The sequence below is a fragment of the Vanacampus margaritifer genome, chromosome 1 (assembly GCF_051991255.1).
Source record: "Vanacampus margaritifer isolate UIUO_Vmar chromosome 1, RoL_Vmar_1.0, whole genome shotgun sequence".
Classification (NCBI taxonomy): Eukaryota; Metazoa; Chordata; class Actinopteri; order Syngnathiformes; family Syngnathidae; genus Vanacampus; species Vanacampus margaritifer.
The window spans coordinates 62,864,476-62,889,979 of record NC_135432.1 but is presented as its reverse complement, the minus strand read 5'-3'; the positions used below and the strand labels follow the sequence as shown (position 1 = coordinate 62,889,979).

At 38.9% G+C, this 25,504-nt stretch overlaps 1 protein-coding gene across 2 annotated transcripts; it reads left to right on the top strand.

Moving 5' to 3' along the window:
- Window positions 1-1,114: 1,114 nt before the first annotated feature.
- uggt1 (UDP-glucose glycoprotein glucosyltransferase 1) lies at window positions 1,115-24,742 on the top strand. Of its 2 annotated transcripts, XM_077559994.1 has the most exons (40): window positions 1,115-1,218; window positions 1,843-1,981; window positions 2,072-2,148; window positions 2,829-2,962; window positions 3,055-3,167; window positions 3,235-3,409; window positions 3,978-4,074; window positions 4,141-4,219; window positions 4,298-4,398; window positions 6,509-6,608; window positions 6,857-6,917; window positions 7,852-7,943; window positions 8,823-8,973; window positions 9,041-9,160; window positions 9,243-9,328; window positions 10,355-10,490; window positions 10,571-10,702; window positions 10,771-10,935; window positions 12,688-12,808; window positions 12,927-13,025; window positions 13,186-13,209; window positions 15,016-15,110; window positions 15,258-15,464; window positions 17,944-18,075; window positions 18,157-18,287; window positions 18,372-18,467; window positions 18,568-18,670; window positions 18,747-18,826; window positions 20,003-20,192; window positions 20,267-20,425; window positions 20,496-20,581; window positions 20,744-20,828; window positions 20,911-21,002; window positions 22,025-22,214; window positions 22,298-22,480; window positions 22,563-22,723; window positions 22,805-22,919; window positions 23,539-23,655; window positions 23,834-23,987; window positions 24,091-24,742. In XM_077559994.1, exons 1-40 carry the CDS (start codon window positions 1,188-1,190, stop codon window positions 24,108-24,110), a joined length of 4,629 nt encoding a protein of 1,542 aa, XP_077416120.1. In that variant the 5' UTR covers window positions 1,115-1,187; the 3' UTR covers window positions 24,111-24,742. The 2 variants fall into 2 exon arrangements, with proteins under 2 accessions (XP_077416120.1, XP_077416121.1); XM_077559995.1 differs by lacking the exon at window positions 13,186-13,209.
- Window positions 24,743-25,504: the final 762 nt, after the last annotated feature.

The following is a 25,504-nucleotide window of genomic DNA, read 5'->3' as shown; positions in this document are numbered from 1 at the left end:
TTCATTTTTTCGTATTGTGTTCAAAAATACAGTGCAGGTAGCCTTTTAAATTTGGGCACCATATGTTTACAAATCTCCCAAGCTAAAGGTCATGAGTTTGTTCCTCAACCCTTTAGTGACTTTTATTTTATTTTTTTCCCAATTCATTATTTTACTCTCTTCCAAGTGTAAATATTAGCCGACTCTAAAACTGAGTCAATTTGGCCCCACTCTAAATAGAGTCAAATTTACTCTACAGAATTTACTGTGTAGCTACACATGCTACCATAACGCGGTGGCACGTGTACTCATGGTTAGCATAAATGACTGACTCAACTCATTTGTAGAGAAAAAAAATAACCACGGCTGCATACAAAGTTCCTACAAAGTACTTTATATGGAGTTAAAATTAGTCACACAATAACAACGAGTATTAGGAAATGCAGATGCTGTAACAATAAAGGCCTTTAACAGCGTAATTTATACGATATCTGTGACCATGTAACTGATGTCACTGCTTTGTCACGGCCCAATTTAAATTGGAAGTTGAAGCGCACAGTTGTTAAGTGACTACGGGCTTTTCCAATGTACATATAATATATGAAAATAATACATTTTAACTGTTTGTGTCTTTGCGTTCTCACTTATTATGTTTCATTATGTCTATACAATTCAGTGGTATTTCTGTTCATTAAAAAATCTGGTGGTTTCTGAAATACATTAATTGATCTGGTACCACTGTAACTATTGGAAACGTTTTTTCAAACTTTGTATGATTTGTTAAGTAATTTTATGGTTATAGTATGTTATAAATTAATTGTTGAGTGAACACATTTGTAATCACCCCAGTTTTGTTTTTTATATTGTTCGCCATGTTCAGGCGTTGCATGGAAATGTTTAATAAAGTGGGAAAAAACACACACGCATTTATAATCACCTGGCGGACGTGCCATGAGGATGAAGAAAACACCTGAATAAAAAAAAAAAGATTACACACTTGTAGTTTTGAAAGGTATACTTCTTAATGGTTTGGTATCACGACTTTATTTTTTTATATTTCCCTTATTTTTAGAGTGCGTCTCTTTTTGTTTTGAAGTGAACGACGTAGTTAGTTTTTTTTTCTCCCCCCAGCTCGTTTTTGATCAGGCTAACGTATTGGCTACCTAAACCCTCCCCTGAGAAGGACCCCACCTACTCTCCGGCAAATCATGATTCCAGGAAGCTACGAAGCCGGCTTCGGTGAGGAGAGGAGAATAAAGCCTTACTTTTACATACAAACTATCGCCTAACTCCTGGTTATATAGGAAAATGTATATCTCGTCTTAATCGCGCTGCGTACAGACGAAAACGGTTTAAATGATGTCTTACTGTTAGCTGAGAGAGCTAGCTAGTCTCTGCGGCTAGCCTTAGCATTCCAGTTGTTGTGAACGCGCCGCCATTGGTTTCTTTGTAACAACAATGTAAGACGCCTGTGGTTGGTGTTCATTAGTCATTTGATGTTGCTGTCTTTCAACGCATTGACGCTAATAACGCGACAGCATAAAGTGACAGGACGAACAAACTGTGCGGTCATTGGATGAAGGGGCCACGCTGAGAGCTCCTATTGGTTAGAAGCCGTAGCGTCTTTCTGTTTACAAGCGAAACTGCTGGTGCACCCACACGACATCCTGTTAGAATAAATGTAGTCACACAAAATGTTATCATTATAGAGTCTGACTCTTTAATGAACCAACTGAAATTGCATTATGTGATGTCCATCTGAATTTGATCAAATGTTCAGCCCTTAATTAGCTAGCTAGCGATATTGACGACATTGCTGTCTCCTGTTCATGTCCTCAAGTTTCCTCTAATGTCTCCTGCCAGTTGCAGGCTGGACGATGTGGCTTCTGTGGATCTCACTATTTTTGCCGGTCACTGTTTCCGGGGGTGGGGCCGACTCCAAGGCTGTCACCACCACTCTCACGGCCAAGTGGGCCGACACACCTCTACTGCTGGAAGCCAGGTGAAAAAAAAACCCCACCACGTTTAAAATTCTTGTTTTAATGTTCACTTTAAAACTCATTGCAAATGTATTTTGTGTTGTCTTCTTCAGTGAGTTCCTGGCAGAGGAGAGCCAGGAGAAGTTCTGGGACTTCGTTGAAGCCAGTCATAGCATAGAAGAGCACGATGGTGAGCGAAAGCTATTCACTTGAGAGAGTATTTGTTATTATAGTGGAAGGTGGCCAAATGTAGGAAACGGTTGAGCTGTGATATAGGCAATGTGAGGTGGGACCAGAGGAGAGCATACACAGATGCCTTTTTGCTGTGTCGATTTAATGTGCATTGTCCTTAATTTATTTAAAAAAAAATAACATGGTGTCAGCGGGTACTAATTAGTCCCAATGACGACATGAGCAGCCTACCGGTCTGTTCTAAAGGTAGCTCACCAGTGATGGGATACTGTGCTTAACAAGAAGAATTAAAACAGAAAAAGAACCTTCATGTTTCTTTCTCTTATCTTAATGGAAATAATATTCTATATTATGTTGAAAAATAAAATAGATTGTGTTCAATGGAAAAAATCTGTCTTTTTATTTACCCCAAAAAGAAGACATTTTAGATCTCTAAATTTAATACCATGATAATGCGACTGTTCTCATACCGTCAGGCTACTATTGGCCCATTCCTAAGTGAGGCACATAGAACATATTAGTGAAAAGAAAAAAAATGACTTGACTTTCACTTTAAGGGATATTTTCCCTAAATATCTCTCAAAATCTCAATTTTCCAAGCTTTAAGATGTTGACTTTTTGTCTGTTGTTGCGATGTAAAAAATTAGCTGAATGCCTTGTTTGCTTCTTGTTCTCCAGGCGACACCGACCAGGCGTATTATGAGCTGATAGTGCAGAAAGCGAGCACCTTGCTCAGCTCTGTCCAAGTGAACATGCTCAAGTTCGCCCTGTCCCTCAGAGCCTACTCGGCAACAGTGCACTCCTTCCAGCAGGTATCAGCAATTTAACGGTTTTGTTGTTGTTGTTTTTGTTGTTGTTATGATTGTGTTTTAGCCAGCATTTAATAATCCTGCCGTGCGTTTAGATTGCGTCCAATGAGCCTCCTCCTGCCGGCTGTTCAGCTTTTTTCAACGTCCATGGAGAGAAAACGTGCGATCCCGACACTTTGGAAGCACTCCTGAAAACAGCGCCAGGAAGGTAACGACAAACAGAAATTAATTGAAGTGCCAAGACTCCTGATAATAATTGACTGTCTCCCTCACAGGCCGAAGCCTTATCTTTTCAAAGGCGACCATAAATATCCCGGATCAAAGTCAGACGCTCCCGTCGTCATCCTGTACGCGGAGTTGGGGAAAGCTCATTTCCGGGAACTTCACCTGGCTGGCGTGGACAAAGTTGATGAAGGCTTGGCAACATATGTGCTCCGTCATTATGTTGCTGTAGGTTTCTCAACTGTCATTCCCTCTGGGCTACATTTGTGTCTAAGTCTGAGATAGCCATCTTTTGTGTCAGTTTGATATTTTAAATTGTCAGCGACTGTCTTGAGGGGGGAGTTGGCAATTTTCAAAAAGTTTATTTTTGTCAGAATTGGGAAAAGTGTCATTATGACCTGACCTTGGTAGTACATGCTTAAAATGATTTGTGAAAGAAATCATCTCCTCTCCTCTCCGTCTGATTGATTGTTTTTCCTCAGGTTTGATTTGTTACTTGTGGATCAAATTAAACAAGATGGGGCCAGAGAGGCCTGATTTTATTTTTTTCACAGATCATATTAACATGTATAATGGTGCCTTGAAATACAAGTTTAATTTGTTTCGTGTCCATTCTTGTAATTCATAACAACGACAATGGAAATTTTTTTTTTTGCTTCAATTGAATCGCCATTGTGCTGCTCCTTCTGGAGTCAATTATATATTTTTTATGATGCATTGCCAGTTTAGGACCATTCATTGATAATAGATGGCCGTTCTAAACTGTTTTCAAAATGTCTATATCCTTTCCCGGTAGAATCCGAGCACAAACAGGGTCTTTCTCTCCGGCTATGGCGTGGAGTTGGCCATCAAAAACCAGGAGTACAAGGCCAAGGATGACACGCAAGTCCAAGGTAAACACACACAACACAACATTATATGTACACCCACAACAGTTAGTTCATAGAATGTTGTTTTAGGGGCAGAGGTAAACGCCACGATGATCAGAGAGAACGATCCGGTGGACGAGGTCCAGGGCTTCCTTTTCGGCCGACTCAAGTGAGCCAAACACTCTTCGCTATGCAGCTCCTCGCCACAGAGTAAGAACATTTTATCAGTGGCATTGTGTATCTCCAGGACACTCTACCCAGAACTGAAAGAACAGCTGAAGGAGCTGAGGAAACATTTAGTGGAAAGCACCAATGAAATGGCGCCGCTCAAAGTTTGGGAAATGCAAGGTGGGTCTCAGTCCCGTGTCCAGTGGAACTTCGAAAAGTCAAAGCTCCTTGTCCATCTCTTGCATATACTTTTGTGTTATGTTTTGGATGTTTTTGCGACACTGTTTTCAAAATGATGGTCACATGATAATTTGGCTAACTATGGAAAATCCTGAGAAGTTGCAAATGTTTTTTTGTTTTTTTTCTGGAGAGCTCAGTATTGTTCATTGTCATCATCATTGCGCTTTTTTTTTTTTTGTATGTGCGTGCGTGCGACTGTGTGTCTAAATGTTCATTTTTAAAGCAGTGTCATACTAATATATTAACATTACTTAGAATTTGGTGATAAGTGATGGGTGTTTTTGTAAATATGATTTTCATATTGGTGGTATTGTCTTCTCCAGCAGTCACTTCAGATGACATAATATCATTCCTCTACCAATTCCCAAAAGAGCCATCTTTTTCAAAAGAGTAAAAGTTGTCAGGTTCACTGACTTGTGACAATTTCCCCCCACCCCGGTTTTGAAACTGACCTTAAAACCACAGTTACCGTGAAATTAGTAAGCGGCCCAATCCAACAGGTGACTTGTACTGTGTGGATAGATTTTTCGATGGTGTTTTTTTTTTTTTTTTTTTTTGTGGCACTCCAAAAAAGGGGTGCCTAATTCAAAGTAGACTTTGCTTTTTCTTTGGCTTTTTGGCATCTATTCTAGCAACACTGCGAAAAACAGGCAGCTCACTCAAGGTGACTCATTTATTCGTGATTCCAAAAGATCAAGCTCGGTCACTTCCCATTCAAAGCACGCATGCCGTTCGACCTTGTGAGATTGCAATGTTCATCATATCCAAACAAATGTTAGAAAAAGTGCTCCAAACATAAAGTAACAGTCACCAAGCAGGCGGCAGGAATGAAACACATCCTCAGCTTGCAGTTTAACACCTGCCAGCATTATATCTGCCACTTCCATTTTGAGGGAATCAATTTTACAACATTGTAAATACCCGCCGAGGAGGCGCGGCGGCTCTGCGTCCATTAGTTTGTCGACAAAGTTGACAAATGGGGACTTTTCACCGGCAGCGGAGAAGTCGCACGTCGTAAAACACTCGCTTGTTCATTCACCTCAAATGATAATATGATTTCCTAGCCGTATCATATCAAGCAAATATCTATATGCTGGTTTTTCACATCCACAGACCCTCCAATCAATAAAGCGAGGTCGATCGTCAAGACGTCATATCTTTGGGGAGATATGAGTCGGCTGCAGCATTAAAGCCGCATTGATTCACGTTTTACAGCATCCTTTAAATAATCTACTGCCACAATTTCTTTCAACTTTCTCCAGTTGTATGCGTTCCAGGATGCTTGGACGGTGCTGCCTGCCTCCGCAAGGCCGCTCGGGTTGCTTTGACTGAAGTGTCCACGGGAGGGGGAGGGGGGGGGAGCAGCGCTTTCAAAGTGCCATGTGGGCGTCGGGTTTTTATCTGCAACTTTGCCAGGGCTGGTTAGCGCTAAGAAGATATTATTTTGTCTATAATTAATGTGATAACTTAAGCGTCCAGCCGTCGTTCTTGATCCAGGGGAAAAGTCCAGATAACATGATTTGGGATGTCAATGGCAGTGAATGAGTTAAAATAGATTGGGTTTTTTTGTTTTGTTTTTCAGGAGAGCTCAGTATTGTTCATTCGATTTGACATCATCATTGCTCTCCTTTTTTTAAAAAACAAATAAATTAAAAAAATTAATAAAAATGTTTTTTTTTTTAAATATATATATACTATTTTTTTTTGTATGTGGGTGAGCATGTGCGTGCGTATGTGCGTGCGTGTGTGCGTGTGTGTATTCATGAGTTCACCTAAAGCCCATTAAAAAAAAATCCCATACTAATAATCTAATATAATAATAAATTGCCAAATGCAGAAACGTCAATGTAAGTTATCACGATGTGGTGGCTCTCGCTAACAGACAGAATTAAGTAACCAGAATTAGGTTAAAAAATTCTATATACGTAGACCATGTTTCTATAAATTTTGATATTTGGTTTTTATTTGAGGCAGATATTTTTTCCAAAAATAGATTGTTTTATTTATTTATTTATTTCCCTCTCCACTTTTTGCACATCTCCTTTTTCAGACCTGAGTTTCCAGACGGCTGCTCGCATCCTGGCCGCTCCAGCTGTGGATGCCCTTAATGTCATGAAGGACCTAAGTCAGAACTTCCCCACCAAGGCCAGGTCAAGAATAAGCACACACAGACGCATAATGGCATCTACTGCTTGGAAGTTCAAGGAAGGTTTCATGTTTTGTCTCGGTTTGTCAACATGCTACCTTTTCAAGGTTCGATAAAATAGTTGGCACAGCGGCATAAAAATACATTGTCACACTCAGTGGACTTTTCATGTGGTATCTTTACATTTATAGCCTACAAGTGGTTTTCATAAAAAATATTGTCTCTAATGTGCGTCTTTTCACCCCCTCGTAGGTCCATCACCAAAACGGTGGTCAGCGCTGAGACACGCAAAGAGATCGCCGAAAACCAGAAGGTACCACTTGGAACCGGCCACTTGAAAGCTGTTTCAAAAAGTCTGCTTATGGAGGCCAAATTTGACATGCACGATGTCCAATTGCACCATTCGTAAACAGACCTTTCTTGTCGTTTGACCAAGTCAGAGCGATTGAGAAACGGTCGTGGCTTTGATATTGATTTAAACCTTCCCTACTGCGGTAATTTGCATGTGTTCAGCGTCAGATGTTGCCTTGATTCCAAAAGTTGATCCAAAAATTGAAGTGAAAATTCAGGTAAAGATGACATCATCATCGAGGAACTGGCTAACTCTGCCTATTGTTTACAACGAATGTGAAACGGTCCACCAAATCATTTTTGATTGTGTTTGTGTCATTTTTTTGTTGGACTGATGTCTTTGAAAGCAACAGATTCAGGTCAGTGGGAAAAAAAATGGTCTCAAACAAACCATTATTGCACAGAACCTCCGCAAGACCTCCTCTCTAGAGTCCAAGGGGAAATATCTCAAAATTAGGACCGCCACCACTTTTATGGAGGCGTTATTATTTGAAGAAATATGAACACGTGCACACCCGCGTGACATTTTCCGTCAACACGCCGTTTGAGCAGGACGCGCACTATTTGTGTTCACGGCGTCCTGTTGTAATTGAGGCGATCGCAATTTTGATTAAACTGACGACGTCGTCTCTCCCTAATGAGATTTAACCGCCGGCAGGCAGTGACTTCCGGCAATGTCACGCAGGCGGTAATTAGCTTGTTTAGCTCGTGGTTGGAATTGCTCAACTAACGGACGCCGGAGCAAAGCTGACGGCGCTTGTTAGTGATGATTGTCGGCATCAGCTGTATTTTAATGTCTGACATGATGTTGGTACTTGGAGTATTTTTTTTAGAGTGGTACTTGGTGTAAAGGTTGTTACCAGGTTATTTTATTTAGTGATTCCCTCTTCTTTCAGTTCTTCAAAGGAACGCTGGGGCTGCATCCGGGCGACTCGGCACTTTTTATCAACGGGCTTCACATTGATCTCGACTCACAAGACATCTTCAGGTATTCACACAAAGTTTTATTCTGTGTAGCTATCCGTTCACACTGGGTTTACAAATTAGTGTCTCAAGTGAAACCTAACTGCAGGTGTCAATGCTCAATTTCGATTTGGGTGAAATCGGATTTTATTGAGTAAGCGTTCACATTAGATATCAATTGCGACCTCAATCCAAAAACCTTGGGCATATACACACTAGAGTCTGACATTTTTTCGGGAATCGCGCAGGTCACAGGATGCCCGCGGGGTTCCTGCATGATACCTTTAATCACAGGATTGGGACGAGACAGGATTATTTATTTATTTATTTTTACTATTGTCCATTACTGGGACGGGACAAAATTTTTGCTGTGGGAGTGTAATAGCACGGGAGTGAAAATCTACTCTTGTGTTACCCTCAGTTCACACTGACATAAAAAAAAAAGTCACATTTGGGCAGAAAAATCCAATCTGGGTTGCATTTATTTGCCTGCAGTGTGAATGTAGTCTAAAATGCATGTTTTTTTGGAATATGAGAGGAAGACCATGCAAGCCGAAAACAGAGATTCAAACTCGGGACCTCTTAACTGTGAGACAGATTTTGCTAACCACTACCCCTACTTTAAAACAGATCAGGCACTGTCTGAACTTATTATGAGAGGACATTTTGGATTGTGTTGCAAGAACATCCACATCAATGCAAAGATGAAAAAAAAATGATATCCAAAAATAAACTTGTAACAAAGTCCATATAAGTTTAGTCTTTGTATACACAACAATAAAAATATGAAATAAAACACTGTCTTCTTGACTCAAATATCAACGTGCTGTAATGCAAAGACATTTTCCATCCCCCTTTTCTTCACTTTTATCGGTCAAACTCTGAACTGTCACATGCTTGTTAGTGTGTTTGAGGTCCTGCGCAGCGAAGCGCAAGTGATGGAGGGTCTGCGTTCGCTGCTCATCGACACGCCCTACATCCACGACATCCTGAAGCTCAACGTGCAGCCGTCGGATTCCGACTACGCCGTTGACATCCGCAACCCCGCCATCAGCGTAAGAGCCTCGTGCGCTCCGCAGATAATCGTCAGTGCGTGTATATGTTGTCGTTTGTGTGTTTTAGTGGATTAACAACCTGGAGACAGACCATCGCTACAGCTCGTGGCCCTACAATGTTCAGGAGTTGCTCAGACCCACCTTCCCGGGAGTGATTCGGCAGATTCGCAAGAACTTCCACAATCTGGTAGGACGCCGCCGACCAAACCAAACTGGAGTGAATCCTAATCTCAAATCTTAACACTGAATTTTATTGTGTATGTGTGTAGGTGATCATTCTGGATCCGACTCAAGAGAACGCTGTGGAGCTGCTAAGTGTTGCAGAGATGTTCTATTCAAACAACATCCCACTCAGGTAGATGCTTTTAGTTGACCAATCATTTATTGATTTATTTTTTATTTATTTTTTAAGTAGTCATGATTAACTCATTCACTGCCATTGACGGCTATAGAAGTCAAAAATTCATTTGAACTATTTCTATTCATTTAACTTTTTTTTTTTCCACTTTTGTTAATATGAGTATGAAAACCTGGAAAAAATGTATTGTACATTTAGAACAGATATAACATCGTGAGTTAACTAATGAAGTCATGCGATTAATTACGATTACAAATTTTAATCGCCTGACGCCCCTGATTTTTAGTAATATTTTCTTTTCTTTAATCTTTTAAATGTAGAATAAAAATGTTTCTAGGTTTTCATACTCTTGTTAACAAAAGTGGGGAAAACATTTTAAATGAATAGAAATAGTTAAAATGAATTTATGGCAGTGAATGAATTAAGTGGCCTTTAAAAAAAATAAAAAAATTAAATGTCACCCTTGCCTGTTCGCATTTTTGCATTTTTTTTTTAAAGGGGGGGGGGGGGGGGACTCTGTTGAAGTGACGGGAGGAGCCTGATAATACTTTCTGAAAAGTAGTAGTTTGGTTTCTATACGTAATTATAAACCGTGTCAGAGGGACATCAATTATTTTTTCACTCTTTGTGGCAGTCTTTATACCCCGGAATGAGAATATATTTCATTTATATCATTATATTAATATAAATGCCATACTTCATACCACGCTTTAATTATTAAAACCATTGAAGACAAAATTCTAGTAGATTATGAAGTGAATATGGAATGAAATGGAACAAGTTTATGTTTCATTTATTATTATCCAAAATGGAAAGTGTAATATTTATTACTCTATAATTACAATGACATTTTAGAGATATGAGCGCCACACTACCAGGCCTTTTCGGCATCAATTTATGAAAATCAATTTCTGAGTTTAATCAGGCATGTTTGCGAGGACCTTGAACTTAAAATGTCTGCACCCGCCATCTTGTGCGAATGCTGATGAAGAGGACCGCATATGCTGTGGGTATGTTTCGTAGGATCGGGCTTGTATTTGTGGTGTCGGATGAAGACAACATCGACGGCATGCAGGACGCGGGCGTGGCCCTGCTGCGGACTTACAACTACATCAGCGACGAGGTGGACAGCCACAATGCTTTCGACGCCGTCATCTCGGTGAGTCCAAGCCTCCGACCGTGAGACGTGATAGCGTCGTTGTCACATCATCTCGTTTTTATTTTCATGTCCTCCTCAAGATGTTCAACCGCGTCCCTCCTGGTGGCCGACTGACCGTCACCAATGTGATTCAAGTTCTGGAGAAGCGCTTCCCCTACGTGGAGGTCAGCAGCGTCCTGGGAGCAGATTCCAGCTACGACAACAACAGAAAGGTGAGACGATGCTTTTCTTCACAATTGAATCCAGTTTGCTAATTCGCTGTTTGTGTCCACGTGTGCAGGAAGGACGGGCGTACTATGAGCAGACGGGGGTGGGCCCGTTGCCGGTAGTCATGTACAACGGAATACCGTACCAGCGCGAGCACCTGGAGCCGGACGAACTGGAGACCGTCACCATGCAGAAGATCCTGGAGACCACCTCCTTCTATCAGAGGGCCGTCTACCTGGTCAGTTGGAGCACATGCGAGTACACTGCAAAAAAAAATATTGTAGAATAAGAAAATTATTACTTCAAATAAGCAAATTTATCTGCCAACAGAACAAGAAAATTTGACTTACATTTACCTGTAAGATTTTGAAAAATAAGAAAATAATACTAGTTCCATATCAACCACAGTGGTCTTGAAAATAGCGTTTTTAGACTAAAAAGAAGTACCGGTAATATTGAATATTTTCTAAAAAATCATTTACAATTGGCCAATAACTGTCTTTGGTATGATCCAGCCAGGGATTGAACCCACAACCTCCCAGTCTGAGGGCAGACACTAGACCACTGAGCTGGTAGTGCATTTACTGGAAAGAGGAAAAATGAGCTTAGTCAATATAACAAAACGAACCACTTGAACGGATGATTTTCACACAAGAAAAAAATGCTGACACTGAAGAGCTATATTGCACTTTTGTCTGATTGTTTACAGACTTGTATTTTTTTCCATCCATCTTATTACTGGATTACGTAAAATCTTAAAATAAGAAAAATCTGTGAATCTAAAATGTGTCAAATGCTTGTTTTTAGCCTCACAGTACTGAAAACTGGCTGACTCGATGCCAAGACTGCTTGATCAAATAAGATAATTAACTCATTCACTGCCATTGACGGCTATTGATGTCGAAAATGTATTTTAACTATTTCTATTAGTTTAACATTTTTTCCACTTTTGTTAACAAGAGTATGAAAACCTAGAATTATTTGATTGTACATGTAGAACAGATATACAATTTATGATTAATTGTGAGTTAACTATTGAAGTCATGCGATTAATTACAATTAAAAAATTTAATCGCCATTAAAAAAAAGAAAAGAAAAGATTATTAAAAAATTAGGAGCGCCAGGCGATTACATTTTTTAATCGTAATTAATTGCATGACTTCATGAGTTAACTTGCAATTAATCACAAATTTTATATCTGTTCTAAATGTCCCCCCAAAAATTCTAGGTTTTCATACTCTTGTTAACAAAAGTGGAAAAAAATGTTAAACTAATAGAAATAGTTCAAATGAATATTTGACGTCTATAACCGTCAATGGCAGTGAATGAATTGAATAATAAGTATCCTAAAAATAAGCAGAATGATCTTGTCTGCCAATTTTATTTTCAGTAAATATAACTTGCCAAAGCAAAATAAGTAAATTTAGGTTACAATTTAAGAAATTATATCTTACTTAGGAATTCAGTTTTTGCAGTGTACTGTATAGTTAGGGTTCCTTCAGATCCTTGAAAAGTCTTAAAAGCCGTTGAATCCATAGCAAAAAAAAAAAGACTTAAATACATGTTCAAAATGCATAAGTCGGACTTTCTCATATCTCAAAACAGATGATGATTGTTAAAGATTTCAGTCGCGAATAACTCAGCGTTGAATATAGAAGATGCACATTTGAGTACAGGTGCCTTCATCCTGGTTATTCAGTCATTTGTGTGCGACGGTTTGGCAGTTGGCAACCTTGTAATTTGAGACGCTGTTTGCTAATGATGTCTCCTAATGACTTGTTTTAATCTCCGCTGTGCTGACTTGCAGTAAAGTAATGAGATCCAATGCTGAGCTAACAGTCAGGGGACTGCGCCCGCTGCTGATTGGCTGACAGCAGAGAAAGAAAACAATTAGTTTTCTAGTTTGGAAGCAAGTTTAATTGAACGTTGGTGTCAAGGGATTGCGCTTTTTTTTTTTTTCTAATTGATCATAAGTGATGTTCATTTGTAGGGAGAACTGGCCACCGATCACGATGTCGTTGACTTCATCATGAACCAGCCCAACGTGGTCCCTCGCATCAACTCCCGAGTGCTGTCCACCGCCAGAACCTACCTGGACCTCTCCGACACCAGTGATTTCACACGACACCATTTCAATAATCGTCCCTCGGTGTCATCAGGGAGCCTCTTGCAAAACCGCCAACGTAATAATGTCCTGCCTTTTTTTTTTCTTCTCCCTCTTCTCCCTAGACAACCATTTTGTGGACGATTACGCTCGCTTCTCCACTCTGGACACTCGGGAGAAGAGCACGGCCGTGGCCAACAGCATCAATTACATGACCAAGAAAGGTCAGCACTTTTAAAAAGGGGACTTTTTAGTGGCGTTTTGAGAAGCGCCCCAGTGAAGACGGATTCAGTTACCTTCAAGCCCGAACGCTCCTCATGTCCTCTCCTCCTCTTTCCTCCTCTTCCGCTCCGTCCCCGTGTTTTAAAATGTTTCCCGCGCCAGCGCTGACCACCACCAACCGGCATGGTAATCACCTCCTCATTATCCCCTGTAGTGCCGCTCGTCCATCCTCGCATCATCGCTCGCACATCGTGGCTCATTAGGCATGACATTGTCCATTGAGGTCTACCTGCTAATGTACTCAACTTTTAACTAACTTGTATCTTTTTCTCCATCTTCACGTAGGGAGCATGAATGTAGTGCTTAAGTTGTTCCACCGCCTGTTGCGCTTTTGCCCACTGTACGTTTAAACTATCAAGAGATTTGTCTTAACTCTTTGACTGCCAAAAACGTTAAATGATGTTTAGTAAAATCCTATGGAGGAGTGCCAAAGACGTTAAAAGACGTTTTTTCAAAACAGAGGTGAAACTAACCATTTTCTATTGTTGATTACTGAAAAACGGAATAAGGTAGAAACAAACTTTTTTTTCTGATGAAAGATGAGAGTCCAATCTTTCATTTGGTAGTATGTGTGTTTCCATAGTCCAAACACATAATTTTCTGTGGACCTTGAAAGATCAGTCAAAAATGCTTAAATCGGCTGGCACCCACGGCATCCCTTTTCTGAAAACGTCTGGCAGTCAAAGAGTTAAATTATTAGATTTGGTAAGTAGGTAATTGTAATTATTTTATTTTTTTTAAATAATGGAAAAGATTCATGAACTTAAGTTTTACATATCGCTGGCGTCGGGCCAAAACCTTGTACTGGAAAAAATAGCCACTTTTCCCAAAAATGGCATGTTTGTTCAACCAATAGCATTGTATCATTAATTCATTTGCTCACAAAAATGTATAAACACGTTCTATTTTAAATATTACCATGCTCCCAAAGACATATTTATATGGTTTTTTTTTAATGCTAGCGCATACAGAAGGCTTTGATGCAGCCTCTGAACTGAAAAGAATGCTTGAAGCAATTGTAGTTATTATAAAATCGGCCAGCAGCTTGCAGCAGAGATCAGCCAGGGCCATGTTGCAAAAAGCTCTTTCCCCACTGTTTTAAACAGATTTGTGAATAATGATGAAAATTTGCTATATTCTAATGCTAATTGCTGCAAAATGGAAACGGATGGAAATATTTTTTTTTCTGATGAAAGAAGAGACTCTAATCTTTCTTTTTTCGTAGATTCCATGTTTTTATAGCAACAGAACGCAGTACTTTGTGGGCCTTGCAAAATCAGTTAAAATCCAGCAAAACAGCCGGGAGCGAAGGGGGTTGCTTCAATGAAAATGGCTGGGAGTGAATGAGTTAAAAATAATTAGTTATTTTCAACACTTCAGATTTAATAATAATAATAATTTGTAGAAATGACACACATGAGTGGACTAAACAACACTATATATTTTTGGAAAAATCTGAAATTTACAAAATTGTGACCAGTGATATACATTTAACGTGTGTAAAATGACTTAATTATGATTGAATTAATTCTGAACATTATTTTAAAATGAGAATTTTTTTTTTTTTAATAATGGTTAATCAAATAATTTGATTACCAAAAATATTTTAGTAAATAATTGTAATTATAATTACTGGTAAATTAATTTCTGCCTGTGCTTTTGTAAGGGTCATTTTAAAATAATTGTATCGAGCATTAATGAATATTAGATGACTAAAATAAACAGTTTTACATATTAAAATGTATGTATTTTTATTGTATTTAATTACCCCCAATATCTTACATCTACATCCAACTTCTTCTTTTTATTTTTATTTACCTTATCTATGAAATGAATTGAGACCCTTGAAAACACAAGTACGCGCCCCCTGAGGTACACACACACATCTTGTCAACAAATCGTGTAACTTTTTCTTCTGTCTCCGCTTGCCAGATGATGGCTACATCCGGCCTGTGACTTTCTGGGTGGTGGGAGACTTTGACACGCCTTCAGGACGCCGCCTCCTCTATGATGCCATCAGACACATGGTGACTTTATCCTATTTATCCTCAACATGACGGCTTATCTTCTTCATTTGACCTGTTTCATCGAATAAAAACAGACAAAAAAGCACAACCATTTTCCATGACACCTTTCCAAGATCTGCTGACGTTGCCGTTTCTCGCCGCCGACAGAAAACTAGCAACAACGTGCGACTTGGCCTGATCAGCAACCCGTCGGCCGAGCCGTCCGCCGAGTCGAGCCGAGTGACTCGCTCCATCTGGGCCGCCATGCAGACGCAGTCCGCCAACAACGCCAAGAACTTCATCACCAAGATGGCCAAGGAGGAAACGGCAGCGGCGCTGCACAAAGGAACCGACGTCGCAGAGTTTGCTGTTGGGGTGAGTTCATCTCGCTCGTTTGTTTACATGTTCTGGCAATTTTTTTCCTCCTCAATATTATAATTGAAATTTAATATGCAATCATTTTTTCAAGATGTTCTTCTCATTTAATATTTAACAAACACGAAATACATGAATCTGTATTGCAATACTGGTAAACTATCTCATTTATTATACATAAATGTTTTGGTCTTATCGGTTAGACTTGTGCTAAAATAATGGCAAACGGACCTTAAAGTAATTTGAAAGAGTTGATTTATCTACTTCAGTAAGTTATTTATTTTTACTAGTGTTGACAAAATGAATAAATCATGGTTGAATTAATTCTAAACTGTATTTTAAAATGACAATTAATTTTTTATAATGTTAATCAAATAACTTAATTAGCAAAAATATTTTTGTAAATAATTGTAATTATAATGACTATTAAATTAGATTCTGTCTTTTAGTTTAGACTTGCGCTAAAATAAAGGCAAACGGACTATAAATTAATTTGAAAGAGTTTTTTTTTTCAACTTTAGTTAGTTAGTTAGTTTTTAGTAGTGCTGTCAAAATTAATTAATTATGATTGAATTATGATTTTTTTTGTAATGATGAATCAAATAATTTAATTGCCCAAAATATTTTTGTACATAATTGGAATTATAAATACTGGTAAATTAATTTTTGTCTTTTAGGTTAAAACGGACCATAAATTAATTTGAAAGAGTTGATTTATCTACTACAGTTAGTTATTTTTACTAGTGTTGTCAAAATTAATTAATTATGGTAGAATTAATTTTAAACCTTATTTTAATATGACAATTTTTTTTTATAATGTTAATCAAATATTACACTTAATTCCCCAAAATAGTTTTGTAAATAATTGTAATTATAATTACTGGTAAATAAATTTTTGTCCTTTAGGTTAGACTTAGGCAAACGGACCATAAATTAATTTGAAAGAGTTGATTTATCTACTTCAGTAAGTTATTTATTTTTACTAGTGTTGACAAAATTAATAAATCATGGTTGAATTAATTCTAAACTGTATTTTAAAATGACAATTAATTTTTTATAATGTTAATCAAGTAACTTAATTGGCAAAAATAATTTTGTAAATAATTGTAATTATAATGACTATTAAATTAGATTCTGTCTTTTAGTTTAGACTTGCGCTAAAATAAAGGCAAACGGACTATAAATTAATTTGAAAGAGTTTTTTTTTCAACTTTAGTTAGTTAGTTAGTTTTTAGTAGTGCTGTCAAAATTAATTAATTATGATTGAATTATGATTTTTTTGTAATGATGAATCAAATAATTTAATTGCCCAAAATATTTTTCTACATAATTGGAATTATAAATACTGGTAAATTAATTTTGGTCTTTTAGGTTAAAACGGACCATAAATTAATTTGAAAGAGTTGATTTATCTACTACAGTTAGTTATTTTTACTAGTGTTGTCAAAATTAATTAATTATGGTATAATTAATTTTAAACCTTATTTTAAAATGACAATGAATTTTTTATAATGTTAATCAAATCACTTAATTGGCAAAAATATTTTTGTAAATAATTGTAATTATAATTACTATTAAATTAGATTCTGTCTTTTAGTTTAGACTTGCGCTAAAATAAAGGCAAACGGACTATAAATTAATTTAAAAGAGGTTTTTTTTCAACTTTAGTTAGTTAGTTAGTTTTTAGTAGTGCTGTCAAAATTAATTAATTATGATTGAATTATGATTTTTTTTGTAATGATGAATCAAATAATTTAATTGCCCAAAATATTTTTGTACATAATTGGAATTATAAATACTGGTAAATTAATTTTTGTCTTTTAGGTTAAAACGGACCATAAATTAATTTGAAAGAGTTGATTTATCTACTACAGTTAGTTATTTTTACTAGTGTTGTCAAAATTAATTAATTATGGTAGAATTAATTTTAAACCTTATTTTAATATGACAATTTTTTTTTATAATGTTAATCAAATATTACACTTAATTCCCCAAAATAGTTTTGTAAATAATTGTAATTATAATTACTGGTAAATAAATTTTTGTCTTTTAGGTTAGACTTAGGCAAACGGACCATAAATTAATTTGAAAGAGTTGATTTATCTACTTCAGTAAGTTATTTATTTTTACTAGTGTTGTCAAAATTAATTAATTATGGTAGAATTGATTTTAAACCTTATTTTAAAATGACAATTTTTTTCTTATAATGTTACTCAAATATTACACTTAATTCCCAAAAATATTTTTGTAAAGAATTGTAATTATAATTACTAATAAATTATTTTTTAAAATTGTAAATAATTGTAATTATAATTACTGGTAAATAATTTTTTGTCCTTTAGGTTAGACTTAGGCAAACGGACCATGAATTAATTTGAAAGAGTTTATTTATCATTTTTTACAGCTTTGTATCTGTATATGTGTTGTGTAATTTCCAAATAAATGAAATATGTTCACATTTTGTGAATGTTTCCGTCAGGGGATGGATGTGTCGTTGTTCAAGAGTGCGTACGAGAGCCACAAATTTGACTTCCTGCTTTCCCACGCCGCCTACTGCCGAGACGTGCTCAGACTGAAGAAGGGCCAGAGAGCCGTCATCAGCAACGGACGAGTCAGTCCTTGTATTTTTTGGGGGGGGGATGGATTTGTTCCTCACTTAACACGGGTTCCATTTTGTTTCTTCCTGCCGCAGATCATCGGCCCTCTGGGGGACGACGAGGTGTTCAACCAAGACGACTTCCTCCTGCTGGAGAGCATCATCCTCAAGACGTCGGGCGAGCGCATCAAAAGCAAAGTGCAGCAGTTCGGCATTGAAGAGGACAGGTAGGTCACGTCTTTTTATTACTCTTGAAATGATTATTTCGATACAGAGATCTTTTTGACAGCTTAATACTGGCTTTCTCTCAGGGCCAGCGACCTGGTGATGAAGGTGGACGCTCTGCTCTCGTCTCAGCCCAAAGGGGAGGCGCGCATCGAGTATGGCTTTGCTGACGACCGCCACAGGTGAGCTTGTGGCCGGAAAAGCAAACAAGCCTATCAGTACTTCTCAGAAATGGACCTACATTGATGTCCCGCAACGTCTAAACGTTGTGCTTGCCACCAGCGCTGTGAAGATCCGTCCCAAGGAGGAAGACGTTTACTTTGACATCGTAGCCGTGGTGGATCCCGTCACGCGGGATACTCAGAAACTGGCTCCTTTCCTGGTGGTAAGCCTTGACTGACTTGATCCTCCGCCCATCAACTGTCGACATCTGGTGAACACCGTACGTCGTCTCCCTGCAGGTTCTGAAGCAACTGGTCAACGTCAATCTGCGCGTCTTCATGAACTGCCAGTCCAAACTGTCTGACATGCCTCTGAAGAGGTACGAGTAGTAACTAGGCCGCTCGTTTTAGCATCATGTTAGCATTTTGGGTAGCGGACTAACAACAGCATGGGCATTAACTCATTCACTCGCAGCCATTTTCACTGGAGCAACCCCCTTCGCTCCCGGCTGGTTTACTGGATTTTGACTGACTTTGAAAGGCCCACAGAATATTATGTTCTATTGCTATAAAAACATGGAAAAAGAAAGAAAGATCAGATTCTCTTCTTTCTTCAGGAAAGAAAAGTATACTTCTATCTGTTTCCATTTTGCAGCAATTAGCATTAGAATATAGCTAGGTTTCTTCATTATTCACAAAGCCTTTTTGCAACATGGCCCTGGTTGATCTCTTATACTCTGCTGCCACCTGCTGGCCGTTTTTGTAACAACTACCATTGCTTTGAGCTTTCTCTGCAGTTCAGAGGCTGCATCCAAGGCTTCTGTATGCTCTAGAATAAAATAAAATAAACATAAATGTATAAATACCATGTTAATATCTAAAAATAGAACGTATTTTTATGTTTTTGGGAGCAAATGAGTTAATAAAGTACATTGTTAACTTGGAGAGAAAATAAAAAGTTGAGCTGGTTAATTTTTGAGGAATTCAATTGATAAGCTTTATGCAGCTCTTACTTACTTTTATTAATTAATTTATTTTACTTTTTGTATTATTATTACTATTATTTATTTATTTGTATAATTATTTGTTTACTTAGTTTTTTTTTTTATTTTTTACTATTTTACTTACTTTATTTATTACTACCTTTATACATGTCCTTGGAGTAGACTGCGGCTTGACTGTTGACTTTTTTATTTATTTTATTTAAAAAAATTTAAAGATGGAACTGTAGCTTTATCTATTAGCTAGCTAACAACAAACTAGCATTATTTTACAAGTAAGTCAATTACATTGCTTCCTTTGGAGTAGACAAAAGTGACTGTAGATTTTTTTTGTTGAGTCATAAAGTTGTTACGTGGTGGAGCATATCGCTTTTTCCGGTAACTAGCTAAAAAACGCATAACATTACTTACAGATAATATAAATATATTGCTTACTTTGGAGCAGACAAAAGTGTGCCTTCTGTTTTTGACTGACTATGTGAACAAGCACATTTATTTTCCATTTCTCACCGTTGTTGGTTTTTGAGCCAATTTGCTTCCCTGCGTCCTCTCCAGTTTTTACCGCTACGTGCTGGAGGCGGAGCTGGCGTTCCAGGCGGACGGCGGCTTCTCGCCGGGCCCAATGGCGCAGTTCCTGGACATGCCTCAGTCGCCGCTCTTCACGCTGAACCTCAACACTCCGGAAAGCTGGATGGTGGAGTCCGTGCGCACGCGCTACGACCTGGACAACATCTACCTGGAGGAGGTGACGTCCATGACAAAGACGCTGAGATTTTATGACGCGGCTCACGCTGCTTGTTTTGTGTGCGGATGCGGCAGGTGGAGAACGTGGTGGCGGCGCAGTACGAGCTGGAGCACCTCCTCCTGGAGGGTCACTGTTTCGACGTCAGCTCGGGCCAGCCGCCGCGCGGCCTTCAGTTCACGCTTGGCACCGCCTCCGAACCCGTCATCGTGGACACCATCGTCATGGCAAACCTCGTACGCGGACGCATCGCCGGCTTGTCGTCAGAAGCGCGCAAACGTTTTTTTGACTAAATGTGTCGTGCAGGGTTATTTCCAGCTCAAGGCCAATCCCGGAGCTTGGAACCTGAAGCTGAGGAAAGGCAGATCTGATGAGATCTATAAGATTTACAGGTGATGACGTGGATTTTTTGATAAGAGTTGTTGGGAGTCGGGCTTGCTAACATGCTAACCGTTGCTATGCTAACGTGTAGCCTAGCAACATGAGCATTTCAAATGAGAAAAATACAACATGTTTTTTGCAGTTGTTGTGCTAACTTCCGGCTAACTTTACAGTCACGACGGCACGGACTCGCCGGCGGACTCGGACGACATCATCGTGGTCCTGAACAACTTCAAGAGCCGAATCATTAAAGTCAAGGTGAGTGCGAGTGCCGTGAAACCGGCGCCGTCTCTTCTCGCTCAATCATCCATCCACGTGCGCGCGTGTGCGTGACCATCAGGTCCAGAAGAAAGCCGACAAGATCAACGAGGAGCTGCTGAGCGACAGCAGCGCCGAGGAGAACGACAGCGGCTTCTGGAAGTCTCTGACCAGGTCAGGCCAGGAGAGGGCAAACTTTACAAGATCATTCGTATATGCAGTTAAATAATAATCATTGAAAAAGTTCAAAAGTGCTTAAAATCACATTTAAATTTTATTCACTGCTATTGACGGCTAATGACGTCAAAAATTAATTTGAACTATTTCTATTAGTTTAACATTTTTTTCCACTTTTGTTAAAAAGAGTATGAAAACCTAGGAATTTTTTTTTCATTTAGAACAGATATCAAATTTATGATTAATCGTGAGTTAACTATTGAAGTCATGCTATTATTTACAATTAAAAATTAGGAGCGTCGGGCAATTAAAATCGTAATTAATTGCATGACTTCATGAGTTAACTCACAATTAATCACAAATTTTATATCTGTAAAAATTCTAGATTTTCATACTCTTGTAAATAAAAGTGGAAAAAATTTTAAACTAATAGAAATATTTCAAATGAATTTTTGACGTCTATAACCGGCAGTGAATGAGTTAATTAATTACCAAAGACTAAAGGACATTTTCGCTATAATAATAGTTTTAGTTTTGTAAACATAAAATGTAGTTTCAGTTAGCTTTTGTTTTAAAAAAAAATATATATATTTATATATATATTTTTTTTTTCATTAACTTGTGTTTTGAATTTTTGTTTTAGTTTTTTCGTTAGTTTTCTTAAAATAACCTTGCATCACTGTTGTTCGGGTCTCATGTAACAACCAATCACAGCTCAGCTTCAGAAAACAGGTGAGCTGTGATTGGTTGCTCCCAGCAAGTGGCAAAATGGCCGCCTTCTGATATTGATAAAAATGTGTGGAGTTTGCTGCATAACTTATGTTCCACAAATGTAATATTAATCACAATGTCATGTTGAGACTAGTGAGGTCACATATAACATATTATTGTCAAGAAATGTTTAAGGTTGACTTCCCCTTTAAGAACAGAGTGGGCTGTTTTCCCATCCCTGAGGTACACCAAGCATTTAAAAAAAAATAATAATAATCAGCTCAACCTTGAAACTGCCTCCTTCTCAGGGGCTTCACGGGCGGCGGGAAGACGGAGGAGGCCAAGCCGGATAAAGACGACGTCATCAACATCTTCTCGCTGGCCTCGGGTCACCTGTACGAGCGCTTCCTCAGGATCATGATGCTGTCGGTCCTGAAGAACACCAACACGCCCGTCAAGTTCTGGTTCCTCAAGAACTACCTGTCGCCAACTTTCAAGGTTGCGCTCTTTCATAAAGACCGCCTTTCATAAAGACACGCTAAGCTCGAACGCCGCTCGTCGTCTTTCGCCGCCCCCCGTAGGAGTTCATCCCGCACATGGCCAAGAAATACGGCTTCCGGTACGAGCTGGTGCAGTACAAGTGGCCTCGCTGGCTCCACCAGCAGACGGAGAAGCAGAGAATCATCTGGGGCTACAAGATCCTCTTCCTGGATGTCCTCTTCCCGCTCGCCGTCGACAAGATCCTCTTCGTGGACGCAGACCAGGTCCTCGACACGAAAACCCTCGCAGGAATTCTGATATCGCAGCCTGGAGTCCGTGCAGTCCTTTGCATTTATTTCCTTTCAGATCGTGCGTACCGACCTGAAGGGGCTGCGGGACTTTGACCTGGAGGGGGCGCCGTACGGCTACACGCCTTTCTGCGAGAGCAGACGGGAGATGGACGGATATCGATTCTGGAAGTCCGGCTACTGGGCCAGTCACCTGGCAGGACGCAAATACCACATCAGGTACGTGAGAACACAAAAGACAAATATGAAAAGTGAAAAATACACAAAAACAGACGCACCAACATGCCGCGTGCTCTCCAGCGCCCTCTACGTTGTGGACCTGAAGAAGTTCCGGAAGATCGCAGCAGGGGATCGACTGCGTGGTCAGTACCAAGGTCTCAGCCAGGACCCCAACAGTCTGTCCAACCTGGACCAGGTGCGCGCACACACACACCTCCATTTTGTGCCTCTGCTCCCTCTTTTGCTTATTTTTTTCTCTCATGGGACTGTCGAGAGAGATTCCAAAAAATCTTCTTTTTTTAAAATATATAATTATTAGATTGTTGTACAACCTGCGAATTTTGCAAAACAAAAAATATATAAAAATAATAAAAAATTATGCATAATGTCAAAAACTGGCATTAGTATAACTCTTTGACTGCCAAAAACGTTAAATAACGTTTAGTAAAATCCTAGGGAGGAGTGCCAAAGACGTTATAAGACGTTTGTTTCAAAACAGAGGTGAAACTAACCATTTTCTATTGTTGATTACTGAAAAACGGAATAAGGTAGAAACAAACTTTTTTTTCTGATGAAAGAAGAGAGTCCAATCTTTCATTTGGTAGTATGTGTGTTTCCATAGTCCAAACACATAATTTTCTGTGGACCTTGAAAGATCAGTCAAAATGCTTAAATCGGCTGGCATCCCTTTTCTGAAAACGTCTGGCAGTCAAAGAGTTAAAAAGCCAAAGTGTCGTTATAATTTCAGCTAAAATCACAATCAAAAAGTACACCTTATAATTAATCAACATTATTATTTTTTTTTTTTCTGGAAGGATCTTCCCAACAACATGATCCACCAAGTGCCCATCAAGTCTCTGCCTCAGGAGTGGTTGTGGTGCGAGACGTGGTGTGACAACGCGTCCAAAAAAAACGCCAAAACAATAGACCTGGTAAACTGCACAACAATAACACAAAGACATAAGCAGATATAAGCAGGCTGTCATACACTTGACGGCCACTGGAGGGCGCTCTAGTTAACACAGCATTAACTTCCATTCATCATACTGTATGTATGTATTTGCCTGTGTGTGTTTGTGTGTGTGTGTGTGTTTGTGTGTGTGTTTGTAGTGTAACAACCCGATGACGAAGGAACCCAAACTTCAGGCGGCCGTGCGCATCGTGTCCGAGTGGAGCGACTACGACCAGGAAGTCAAACGGCTGCAGACGCTCGTCCAAAAGGAAATCGCACAAACGAACCAAACAGCAGAGTTACCCAGCACAGGTACGACCTTAGGGGAGCACGATAGACAGAAATCTACAAAGTGATTGAGTTTTTCTTATTAGACATCCAACAGATGATTCTCTTGACTGTGTGTCTCTTTCAGACGCCCACACGGAGCTGTGAGGACGCCATCTTTTCGGGACGGCAAAGCCGCCAGCTCTGTTTCAAGAGCCATTTTGTCTCCCACCCGCCCCACAAAATGGCTTCCGCGCTCCCACAATCCCGCCGTGTTTTGTTTCTCGGCACTTTTGCCTCACACTTGGGAGCGTCTTCGGCCTTCCTGTGTGCTCTTTGCCGGAGTACCCGGAGAAAACTTCTCTCCAGGCACTCCAGCCAACTTCCGTATCCCCAAAAAGCATGCGTTGGCTTCATCAAACACTCAAAATTGGCAATAGTGGTTGAGTTTACTGTATGTGTCCTGTGATTGGCTGGCAACCAGTCCAAGGTGGACCCCGCCGCTCACCCAAAGTCAGCTGCTGGGACGGACTCCAGTGTGTGTGTGTCTGTGTGAATATGTGCGCGCGCGTGTGTGTAAGTAAATGGCATTTGTTAATTTAGTCCATCAAATTCCATTTTTATTGTCACTATGATGTTGCCCCTGCTTGAAGACTTTTTTTTCAATGAAAACAATGTGACCTGTGGTAATTATTATTTTTTTTTGTAATGTTAACAGCATTTTTTTCATCTGCTTGGGGAATGAAGACTTGAGTGCTGGCACAGACGACAATTAGTGGAATAATTCTTGTATGACTTTTGTGGGGGGGGGGGGGGGGGTGTTTTGTTTAATAAAAAAATTCCAGAAAATTGTTTACTTTTTTGCCATTTGTCATATTTTGATTTTTTTTTAAATGAGGTTTCACATTGCTCTTAATCAAAAAAAAAAAGTTTTTTTCTCATCTCAAACTTTTAACACCAATTACCAACTTTTTTTTTCAAAGTATTTAGTCGTTCAATACAGTAGCATATGCCTCAGTGTGTATACTTAGAGGTTTTAAGCCAAAAAAGCATTTTTTATATTTTTGTTAGATCGCTGTTGCATTATTTGGAAATTAACACTGCTCTTAAATTGAGGAGGGAGGGACGTATTGCAACTACAAGTTTAATAAAAATGTTAGAAAAAAAATATTAAGTAATGCTTAATCACAAGTTAATTGTACATCAAAGTAAAAAAGCAACTGGACCGTGATTGAAAGGATAAAAAAACATGCAGTTTCAACATTTAATTCTGTGATTCTTTCATGTACCACTAGAGGGAGCCGGTGTCTGTGATTCTTTCATGTACCACTAGAGGGAGCCGGTGTACCACCAGTGGCACTTAAACGTTTACAGCAAACAAAACAGAATTACACTTGTATTTAAAACAACCACATAACTGCTAGATATTGGTAACTCATATAAACATATGAGAAACAGGCAGGGCCGCAGGAGCTATTGATTATGCATTTATGTGGCGGTGTATTATAAGCAACATGTAAACATATTCAACACGGCATGTTATTTCGTCTCTATATTCACTA

Bases quoted from the DNA above. Each gene is read 5' to 3' on its own strand.
- uggt1 (XM_077559994.1), top strand. From the start codon at position 1,188: ATGATTCCAGGAAGCTACGAAGCCGGCTTCG. The intron at 10,936-12,687 runs GTCAGTTGGAGC...GTTCATTTGTAG, and splicing joins ATCAGAGGGCCGTCTACCTG to GGAGAACTGGCCACCGATCA. The intron at 23,988-24,090 runs GTACGACCTTAG...TGTCTCTTTCAG, and splicing joins AGCAGAGTTACCCAGCACAG to ACGCCCACACGGAGCTGTGA.